We start from the raw sequence: 11,641 nt of genomic DNA, 5'->3' as shown, positions 1-11,641 counted from the left end.
GTTTGATATGATGATGATTGAGAGCAGTGTAAATCTGCGCCAACACAGACTTGCAACGATATAATTGGAGGAGTGTGCCATAAATAAAAGTGTGTTTGAATAGGCAAAGGGTTTTGTATGTGTGCCTGTATGTGTGTGCGTGTGATTTTAAGAGGCTTAAACTGCAGTTTTATCAGTCTGTGTTATGACAGAAAATGCAATTTTGAAAATGAGAGTTTATAAAAAAAGGACAAGGAAGTATTTGTATGCCATTAATTGCCTTGGGTTCGCAGGCTAATGCCTCCAAAATAGACACAAAATAGGCAGATAGGTTTAAAAAAAAATAACAGCCAAACTTCAAAACAAAATGTAGAACGCACAAACGTTGTACATTTTAAAATCGTTTTTATTTATAAGTATTTTCTCTTTATTAACCGCACTGTGCGCATGCTTTTAATCCCAAAAGAGAAAAGGAAGACAGCATAAACAAACACCATCAATCAGAAACGAACTAAAACCATAAACAACGATTAGAGTGTTTTAAAAAAGAGACCCGACCTACTAAAACGGCATAAATAGGCAGTTTCATGTTGTTGGACATTTCATTAATTGCTACGCCATCAACTTCATCATTAATAACAATTGCCATAATAACAACAACAACATAGGAGTGAGAAGTACAGTAAAAAGTGCACCATCATCATTTTAACTTAAAAACTATACAGCTGCCAAAGATAAAATTGTTAATGACAAACTTCGAACAATATAGAAATGTTTCCACGACAAGTGTTCACCAAAGAAAGGAAGCTATCATTGTGGTATCATTCTTTTTTTTCTTCACTAAAGTAGACTATGTTGGATTGATTAATCCCGCCCTCATTATTTACTTTTCCACATATTTTTTTTCTTTTTTTTTTTTTTTCTTGTTATTTTTTCATTCAGTCAGCAGAAGTGGGTACGGAGACCCTTCCAGTCCTATATCAGATAGCCTTTCGCCGATTTGCAAACTAAAGTTCGGTCCCGTCGATTGAAAGGTGAATATATGGGAGAGTCAAATCCCCAATTCAGACCAAATAACACAAGGAGCTCCCCAAATTAATCTATATTTTCTCCTACATTTGCTTCTGACTTTTCTCGCAGCAATCATCACTCAAAGCCGCCTGTGATCCAGCTGTTCCCGCTACCGGCACGGAGCCTCCACCACCTCCACCCTCGCCACCTCCTCCACCTCCCGCACCAACTGCCCCACCATCCCGGAGCTCTTTCTCCCTCCGCTCCCTCTCCACTGCCTCCTGTTCGCTCTTGCTGCTGGGGAACTTGTCCTTATTGTTCTCCTTTTTCCACTTCATCCTTCGATTTTGAAACCAGATCTTCACCTGTCGCTCCGTCAACGCCAACGCGTGCGACACCTCGATGCGGCGCTTTCGGGTCAAGTACGGGTTGAACAGGAACTCCTTCTCCAGCTCCAGAGTTTGGTAACGGCTGTACGTCTGCCGGCCTCGCCTCCTTCCGGCAGCTACTGGGGGAGGAGGTGAAGAAAAGGCGGGGAATGAGGACATATGTTATTAGAGACTGGGTCTTCCATGCATTAAAAAACAAGCAATGGATTTTTTTTCTTTTTTTTTAACTTAAATGAAAGGAGTCCACAACAGAATTTAAAAAAATCACGTGTTCGTATTATTTAAAACAATATGTAATTATTTTCACTTTGTATTGATTGCCTTAAATGATGATTGTTAATAAATTAATTGTGTATATTATAAATCAAAACAGAGCAAAGTTGCAATCATAAAATCTCTGGAAATAATAGTATGTAAGCTATGTGTCAAATCGTAAACAAGTCTACAACATAAACGGTCCAATTAGTGGAAAAACTTCAACGCGGGGGGGAATTCGATTTGTTCGCTCTGCACCGGTGGGAGATTTGTGCAGATTTGTTTCACTGACAGAGAAGTAATTAAATTCACCACAACTTCAATATTAAGTTCATGAATGATTAAAAATATTCAAAGTGATTTTCAATTACTAATTTCAAGGCCACAAGTCACATGCATTACAAGGACATATACGATTTCAATACTTCCCATTCCAATTAACTACACCCGCTGATAATTTCATTTAAACTTTAAACAGTGTATTCCTTCAACTGAGTGCAGTGAAACAAAAAATGAAATGTACATTTTTAATTTAGAAACTCAACATGATTCCTCACAAAAGCGTCTCAACTTCCATAAACATCCAAGGATATATTAAAAAAAATATATTAACGCATTTAACAGTGAACGCTTGGCGTCCGACTCCCGACAGATTACACACACGGGGCATTTATGTGAGTGATTATATTTCCATAAAACTGTTTGTCCTACGCTTTGATTGCCTACCATAAAAGGGGATGGATGCACCACACGGACAAAATATGCCACTCGTCATAAATATCAGGGATTAGAAAGTGAAATTTTGGTGGATAAACTTCTCTATCAATGACTTTTGAGATTAAATTAAGATAATTTCTTCACACTGTGTATAATTTAATTATCTATACTGGTGTTTTTATGTGACAATAAGTTTTCAATACGGGTCGATGTTTGTAATGATTACAACTAATTTTGATTGCATAATTCTGTTCAATTATAATATAGCACCAATAAACAAGCACAAGTTATTTCAAAACAACAGATATGCTCCTCACACACCAAAGAAAAACAAAAAAATTCATGTAGTCTCTTCCGCAATTTTAACTGAAGTAACTTGGGGTTGCAAATACATTATCAAGAGGTTTGATAGGGATTCACGACAACATATTTTGCGTTTAGTGCTAACCCATTTATTGAACCAACACATGCAGATGACAGCAACACGACATTATTTTTTTTACATGTGCAGAAATGAAATTTTCCATGGAGCTCCATTGAATAGAACTACAAGTATGGCGCGCCCTTTCCTGTTTTGATTCTCATACCGAGCACAGAATATGTTTATAGACCAAATAACAATTCGGACTAATATTGTAACCATATGAGCTCCTCGGATTATCGTCTTTGCCAACTCAACATTACAAGCTGTAAAACCCGCAGAGGTGTTGGGACAATTAGTAAGCATGCAGCCAACATAAGCCAGGTCCGTGGTAATACACAATTGCTAGAAGGCACTGCAGTTTACACAGGCTTGTGAAACGGGTGCGGAAACATAAGTGAACTTGTAGGCCTGCTGCTATTTTACCAGCAGTGATGAATCACTGCCGTAGGCAACAGGGAAAGATTTTGTGTTTAGCTTTTATTGTTATTTTTGTTTCACTATAGCCAATAAGACTACTGTAAAATTATAACGGTCACTTGCAATATTCTCCTGAAATAAAAAAAAATATATCCAAACAATGTGTGTGCAGGGAGACTCATTAACAATAAAACTACTCTGCCATCGTTCCTATTTGAAATAAAGAATGCTTCACAGCTCCGAGTCTTCTTCTTTCTCTCTCACACTCACACAATACATATATGCACACGCTGTGTGTGTTAAAACTAACATAAAAGCGAACCTCGTTTCTTTTTTAAAAGGGAGCTTCATTTCTTTTTTTTCCCCTCTCTCTCTCTCTGTCGCCCCTATACACCCCCTCATCTCTCCCATGCAGGCAGCATGGCCCCCGTGTAGCTGAATAATTCAGAAGACCACAAGTAAGTCGTAAAAAGGAAAATGCCGTAAAAGTTTAACCCAGGTCATGCCTGCATGTCTAAAGCAAGTCTTTGAGAGCTCTCAATACTCTTGTACTATTTCCCATCTGGTGCAGACGGGGGTTTTCTGATGAGGTTGACTTCTTCCTAGTCCGGTCTGGTCTTGGTCTGACCCCCCCCCCCCCCCCCCCCACCCTTCTCACACACACACATGCGCACGCACGCACGCACGCGCACACATAAACACCATTCTTTCCACAGTGTGCTTCCCTTCTCTGTGCTCGCCCATCCACCACAGTATGGTTGGTGCAATTTAAAACCCCGTCATCCGCAAGTTTTGGTGCTGGCAATAAAACCATAAACATGTCTTTGTCTTCCGCTTTGAACACAGGAAGCCCCAATTACCTTCATTAAATAGTGAATTGCCAACTTTTGTCTCCTGCTTCCCACAACATCTCAAATATTCTGCTGTCTCCTCCGGAGAAGCAGGTCATAGATTTGCTCCGAACTACTTTATGAAGAGGTTTCGCAAAGAGAGAGAAAGAAAGTTCTCACCTTGCGGCCTCATCCAGGGAAAGAGCTGCGTCGGTGAAGGACTCTGGTCTGTTCCCTCCGCGTCCTCGCTGCCGAGTCCGGGTGCGCCTCCCAGCTTACAGTCGCTGTATTGAACCAAATCTGCGTCCTGCGTCCCAAAGAGCGTCTGCCGTTGTAGGGCGTCATATCCATAGAAGTTGCCGGACTCGCCGTGGCACGTCACCGCACAAGGACTCTGCTGGTACGGATTGCTGGGCAGTGTTGAGGCGCTATGGTGATAGAAGTCCTGGATCTGAGGAGCGTGCTGGAAGGTGGCACCGGAGCCCGGACCGTACACTACAGTGGGCCGGCTACCGGCGAGGTCCTGCGCGAAGCCACATTCATAATAATTTGGACGTAACGAGTCGCCGCTTTTATATTTGGAAAAGAGTGAGTTGACGAAATATGAACTCATCTTTTGCAGATTTTTTTTGTTTTGTTTTTTTCCCCCGTCTGTAGAGTCAGAGTATAAGTGAGCGGCGGCGCTCTGTTGTGTTTGTCTGCTTCGGTTGTGTTTTCAGGCGAGAGAAAGAGCACCAGACGGAGAGAGACGGAGGGGAGGGAGAGAGTGAGCGAGAGTCTGTTGTGGTGTTCCCCCTCACGGCCACAACTGACGAGCTGATCTCGGTGACGACAAGCTGCCGGAGCGGGACCATGAGACAATGCCGCCGCCGCAAAAACAACAACTTTCACACCGATTCCATGAAATATCCAGCGATGAAGAAACCAGAGAAAGGGAAGTGGAGGAGGAAAGGCGAGCGAGCATCACAATTCCGGCTATAGCGTTGAAATCTGGAGCGCTGTCTTGCTCTCAAACGGCTTTTCTGTGATTTACTCTTCTGCAAATGACTTGTTTCATATTCTCTCTCTCCCCTCTCACACATACACACACACACGCTCACTCTCTCTCCATCCCCCCTCTCCCTGTCTCCCTCTGTAGTATGTGTGTTTCAGGATAATTTGCATCTATTATCAGCTCTTCGTCCCATTGGCTTCTCTGTGCACGAACAAACATGCACGAGCGTGCGCACACTCACTGCACTTCCCCGCTGGCGTCGGCTGGCGCGCGTCTAATGCAAAGAGAGCTGGAGGATGGAGAGATCGAAGAAGGGAGTATGTGTGTGTGTGCGTGTGTGCCCGCGTGTGTGTTAATAAAAGTTTTAACCAATGCATAGCACACACATCTCATATGAAGTCTGAAAATTATAATTGAAGGAAGATAAGAGGTTGCATTCTATGCATTGCATCATTAAGAACACCACGTCCCCATTAATTACCAAGCACTTCTTTTCCCTCTCCCATGCATGTGTCAGTCTAAGTGTGGCTTTGGAAATAAACAAGCCGCGGGATCTGGACGATGCGTTCTGATCATTTTATAAATATGATCTTCATATACATGCGAGGAGAAGTGGGTGGTTGGGTAATAAACGCTAGAATCGGCTGTAAACAGTTTAAGCAACTATAAAGTCCCATAAAGCTGACGCGGTGGTGTTTGCTTGTTTACGTCCTCACAACAGAGAAGCACAAAGAGGGGTTATGAGCGCCCCTTTTGCGAGAGCGAAGGCCGTAAATGCCCTTAACCGAGTAAGAATACCGCGCGTTTTAATTGTCATTTCGTCATACAGATGTCGCCCCTCCTGTCGAGGTGTGGACAAAGGGATGCTTTTTAACGAGGGTTAAGTTGTAGGATGGCTTTCGTTTAGATCTTCTGACTTGATGGGAAAAAAAACCCCCGCACTGATTAAACTCGAATATTTAATGTGCAGAAGATGTATCAATTAGGATCTTGAATCATTCTTCACCATATGAATGTGGATTTTTTTTGGTGTGACATTCAAACACGCGCATGTTAGTCAAATGAAAGAATGAATGAATCATTATAGAGCGCTGACGTGTTGCCAAAATGTCGCAAGCGCCCATTTGAAATGGCCACTGTATAAATCACATTAATATACGCTAGATTTCACAAAGAGTCCAGCAGTATTTTCACATCTATTACTCAGACTGGCCAAAGTTCATTGCACCGCATTTAACACATCAAATGGTTAAGTTCACTTGTTTTTAGAGTCTGCTGTTTTCATTTCCTATAAAACAAGTATCTATACCCAATATGTTCAAACACGAGAGGTAGCCGCCACTATTTGCAAGTATTTGGAGAAAATCGATGTAGCTATTTGTTAGTTTGCTTCTCCTATATGTGTATCAATTAAGCACATTGTACACAAACCTCAAATACACTACGGAAACAATATGGCCATTTTATATTCCCGCATTTACTGCACCTTCAGCTCCTTTTAGACAACCATTTGTTTTTATGGAAAATAAATCTATGGAAAATATATTGTGCTTGTTGCCTCTGTACATCATACTTGCATATGCCCATTGACAAGTTAACCAATTCACACTATTCCTAAATCAATAATAACAATATTATTATTAATATTTTTTTAAAACACATTCTGAACGTAAGATGGCGAATGGTGTGTTTGCACGTTCACCAGTCAGCCTGTGAGCAGTATGGCTCTTAAGGTCTAACAACGGTGCAAGAGCGCCATCAAGTGGCCTTTAAAGTTAGAGCCCTACACTAGGTATGCGTGCAGGCTCAGTTTAATTCTACACATTACATACACGGCTCCAAAAAACTGTGCTCCAAGAAGTGTTTACAATAGTGACTGGGAACCCAAGAGAAAAAGACAAATCAGTTCATCACATTCATTATTACTGATAAAAATATTTCAATGAAAAATGATGATATAAAATTCTAAAATTAGATGAAATGTTATTATTATTATTATTATTGTTATTGTTATTGTTATTGTTATTGTTATTATTCTTATTGTTATTATTATTATTATTATTATATTTTTATAGTTTTACTACCACTACTAATACTATAGTCGTACATCACTAGAATTTTCCTACGCTTATATTCTTTATATATTCATGGAAGCTTTAGGAGTATAGCCAATCCCAGCTGATCTGGGTGAAGGCAGAGACAGGCCTCGACCATTTCTGTAGATTTTTTTTATTTTATTCGTTGAAATGTGTGCTTTTATCCTGCAGCTGATGCACTTGGGGAGTCAAACTGAAGAAGAAAAACTGGTGCTTAGCAAATACGGAATGCAAGTTATCTAAATTAAAATGTTGAACATGTAAGAATAAAAATGATGAGTTTTGTGTTTGAAATGGTTAGATTTATTTTAGAGAATTATCCACACGTTATAGCATATATTTTCAAGTATGAGTACATATGTTATCAATAGCTATCAAATCAATATAATATACTGTCTATTGTAGTCCTAAATAAAATTAACAACATGGAAATATCTCATGGTAAAACTATTTATATTAATAAAAAACAATAACATTAATGTTAACTATAACTGCGTTGTTAAAATAGTTGTTGAAAATTCATTTTAAATATATATTTAGTTAAAGCAATACAGCAACACAAAACAGATGATAATCGTATTTATTTTAAATCAAATGTCAATCAAAACCCAGATTTTTTTAAAGTCATTCGATTATCTCGTGCGTGCATATTTGCACGCGTGCGCGCATGCACGCTCGCCTGCGCGTATGCGCGTATACGTGTGCGTGTAGGTATATATGTGTGTGTGTGTGAGCGCTACCGTCTTGGGTGTTTTTCTTTGTGGGGGGGGATTTTATGACCCATGCTGTAAGGATGCAACTGAGGAAGACAAAGGGAAGTAGGACGGGAGACTCAACACAGCAACGCAAAGATATCCCCATAGAGGCAAACGGCAGCAAAACCATAAAACTCCCCTTTCAAAGGAAGAGGAGAAGAAGAAGGAGTTCTTTCCTCCCCTTTAATCCAAAATTCAGCACGTAACAGAATTGGCTCATTCATAATAAAAAAATAAACACGCAATTCTTAGGTAAAACATGTGACATCATTCACTTGTTTCCTTCCATCAATCTCATCATCCAAATAAATTTTGGGGGGTTCTGCGTTCTCGCTAATACTTTCAGTGTGTCTGTCTCCATACTGCCGCCTTCCCCTTTCTCTCGGCGTGTTTGCTTTACAGCCGTTTAGTTCTTAACCTTCAGAAATTTATACGCTATAAACTTTTATTGCCGTCATATCATTTTATTGCGGCACACCGCATTGAATTCCCTTTCTCTCTGCTCTCTTGCTCTTCTTTGCCGTCTTACTGTTTTTTACGACAGTCGGCGGCGGCTTCTTCCAACCATCCAATGCTGCATCCCTCGTCACCTTCATACACCCCCCCCCCCCCTTCTTTTCCAGAACCCTGGTGCGTGCTGCACTTCCTTCTCCCCCTGTTTGTTTCCGTGTTTGAAAATAGCAAGTGTGCAAAATGATGCGGTGAGAAGAGAGCCAAAATATGCCAGAGCTTTATGAGTCAAGGGAGATATATTATTATATTGTAAATATAACCACTGATAATATTTTAAACGTATTTAACAATAAATTACTTAACGTGCTAAAACACGGTTTGTATAAACAAAGATAAAATTAGTTTCTTTGGGTGACAAAAATGAGATTTGTTTATATGAATGAATCCATTTCAAAAGCTCAACGTGGAGCTTCATGCTGTTGTTTTCAAAAGAGCGACCACCACAAGATTTATTCAACCTATAATCTTTTCCACACACATAAATGAATACTCTTGGGATTTTTTTTTTTTTAAAGGAGCTTTGAAACATGACACATTTTGCAATATTTACTGTAGGCTTGCAGGAAACTTCATTTCGGGTGAAAGGAGGGTTGCCAGTCAATGTCAGGGCACAAATAGAAAACAACAATTTACACGACACTGATGGGAACTAAATCCACGCTGCATGCAACAAAGTCAGACAAGGGCAACCACATCATCACTGTTTTAAAATGCACTCTTCTGGACTAAATAAGAGACTATCCCTGTCAAACAAGAAAATACAATCATGCATTAGTGATAACAACACAATCGCAAAACAAAAATATCAACATTGTTAGTGCATAATAAACCTGGAATTAAAACAAACTACACTGTTGTCCACGTGTTATAATCGTAGCATTATTACACATGAATTTGTTTAGGTCGCACTATGTGGGGGGTCTGAAACATGTGCTGTTGTGTTTGATGGTGTTACAACCACTTCCTCTGTCTATTTCACTGCAGCTGTAACATGTGCAGAGCAGCCAGCAGTGTCTCGAATGGTGGATGGGATGATTGGGATCTTACAACCAATTGTAACACATAAAGGTCTGAAGAAGAGGGATATTCTATGCTTGTTGAATTATTGATGCTGAATCGTAAAGGAGTTCGGGAAGCAGAGAAAGACTCGTTATCTGTAGACACACAGAGAGAGATTGATTTGGGAAAGTGAAAATCAACTAAAGACGTATTGGGTCATGCAGGCCTTGGTGAAAATATCTATTTTGAAGAACTCGGATTATAATAAGTGGACCTTTTCAGATTTACCCAATTATGATAAAGCATGCAACTGATGGACATAATGCTTAAGGCGGTTATAATGATTGTTTTCATATGATGACATCATTAATGTATATTACATTATATTGCATTTAAAAAAACAATCACGACAAAACATTTATATATATATATATATATATATACAGTGATCCCTCGCTACTTCGCATTTCGTTTATCGCGGCTTCACTACATCGCGGATTTTTTTTCCAAATTAAAAAAACATTTAAAAGTCAAAATAAAACTTCTAAATTGAGGAAACATGTGTCTAACCTTTAGGACAATGTAGTATTGCTCCAAATGTTAGTTTACATTCCATTAGAAGTCCGTTTTCGCGTGTTAGCACGCTCGCGAATTAGCATCTTTCCGCTAACCCGTTAGCCGTACTTCGCGGATTTCACTTATCGCGGGTGGTTTTTGGAACCAATTATCCGCGATAAACGAGGGATTACTATATATATATATATATATGCGTATATATAGTGACCTCTTCTCCCCTTGGATACCCACAAAGCATCTCTTTACGCTTTTCGGACTGTCTTCATAGCAACAACTTACCTATTAATTCAAAATGAATGTGTATTGTTGTGAGAGGCTGCATTCTGTTAGATTTACTGTGCCATGTGTCAAAGCAAACCACCCCTCACACACACATACACACAGTGTGGGGTGAAGCAGCTTGCAGTCAGCGTTCTCAGGCTGGAGGGAGGCCTGCAGCTGTAGAGTAAAGGCTGTCTGGATTTAATGAAACCCCGACCCTGCTATAGACCTCAGTGAAGTATCACAATCATCTGCTGTCCTGTGCACAGATGGTTTATGGGATAGCTTTGTTGGGACCGAAGCAAATCTCCTCAAAGGCTGCAGCTTCATTGGTCAAGCCTTACATTGTGGGTTACACAAAGTCGGTGTTGTTCGGTAACATTGTTGTACGCACACACACGTATATATGATATAAATGACAACGGTTGTTTGAACAGTTTTACTATTACGCTGAGGAAAGAAGGACGGATTGATGATTCAACTCACCTGCAACCTTAAAAATGCTGGGTTGAAAATAGAACCGACCCAGGAAGTTGAAATGGTGTGAAAAACGGCTTGTGGAAAATAACAAAGCGTTAGTTTGAGATTAGGCGGTTTTAATGATCGTGTTGATATGATGACATCACTCATGCACACTACTTTACATTATCAATTTGACCCAACTTCTGGGTCAGTCCGATTTTTAACCCAAATTAGGTTGTTTTTAATCCCGGTCCCATATAGCGCCAATATGAATTTGGATTTTTAAGGGATTAATGAGTTCAATAATGAACCAATAACTGGTTCTTATTTGGTTTTGCTTAGAACCACTAAAAAATGTGTCCTAAATATGACCCCCAGGTGGTCCACCTCAATACCCAAGACAAAACAAAAAAGTTGCGTGAGTAATTCTTGGTTAAAATATTCGTTTTTAATATAAATGTTAGCTTTGCACGTCTTTCACTCGAGCATCCTCATTTTAGCATCATTGGAACATTAAATCAATGTGTTAGAAAATTATATTTGTGTGTTTGCACTTTCGAAAATCACATTTGCAACAGCCCATAATTATGAAAATATTTTGTGGTAATGCTGTGGAGACCGGGGTTTGTCCCAAGGGTAAGTTTTCACATTGTGATTATCTTCTCCACCAGAGGGCACAACTAAAAGTAGAGTAGTAGTTTTCATCTTTTATGTGGTTAGGGGTCATGTCCTGTCTGAGAGGAGAATAGCTCATTGTGAACTGAGATGAATGTCAATTAACCATTTTTAAAAAGTAAAAAAAAAAAAAAGTTTAAATGTATATATCGCTTTTAATTGCACTTGACTGAAAGGTTTACAGAAATTAAAGAATTTATTCTCATGTGCTTGTCAAATAAAAATAAATTTTGATCTGTCCTCTAAAGTAATGCTTTAAAATTTATTCATTTTACATTTGATTACTCT

At 39.5% G+C, this 11,641-nt stretch overlaps 1 protein-coding gene and 1 long non-coding RNA gene across 3 annotated transcripts; one reads left to right on the top strand and one right to left on the bottom strand.

Moving 5' to 3' along the window:
* Positions 1 to 364: 364 nt before the first annotated feature.
* On the bottom strand, positions 365 to 4,742 carry LOC125983599 (homeobox protein Hox-B8a). 2 transcript variants are annotated; one of them, XM_049744972.2, is made up of 2 exons: positions 4,203 to 4,742; positions 365 to 1,498 (listed from the first exon to the last, which is right to left on the bottom strand). In XM_049744972.2, exons 1-2 carry the CDS (start codon positions 4,633 to 4,635, stop codon positions 1,092 to 1,094), a joined length of 840 nt encoding a protein of 279 aa, XP_049600929.1. In that variant the 5' UTR covers positions 4,636 to 4,742; the 3' UTR covers positions 365 to 1,091. The 2 variants fall into 2 exon arrangements, with proteins under 2 accessions (XP_049600929.1, XP_049600930.1); XM_049744973.2 differs by having other exon boundaries at positions 365 to 1,495.
* LOC125983600 (uncharacterized) lies at positions 4,461 to 5,022 on the top strand. The gene is made up of 2 exons (XR_007486755.1): positions 4,461 to 4,610; positions 4,742 to 5,022. It is a non-coding gene; the product is annotated as an uncharacterized lncRNA (long non-coding RNA).
* Positions 5,023 to 11,641: the final 6,619 nt, after the last annotated feature.

Source organism: Syngnathus scovelli, chromosome 16 (genome assembly GCF_024217435.2).
Source record: "Syngnathus scovelli strain Florida chromosome 16, RoL_Ssco_1.2, whole genome shotgun sequence".
NCBI lineage: Eukaryota > Metazoa > Chordata > Actinopteri > Syngnathiformes > Syngnathidae > Syngnathus > Syngnathus scovelli.
Note: the sequence above shows the minus strand (reverse complement) of the source record. Positions and strands in the feature narration are given on the sequence as shown.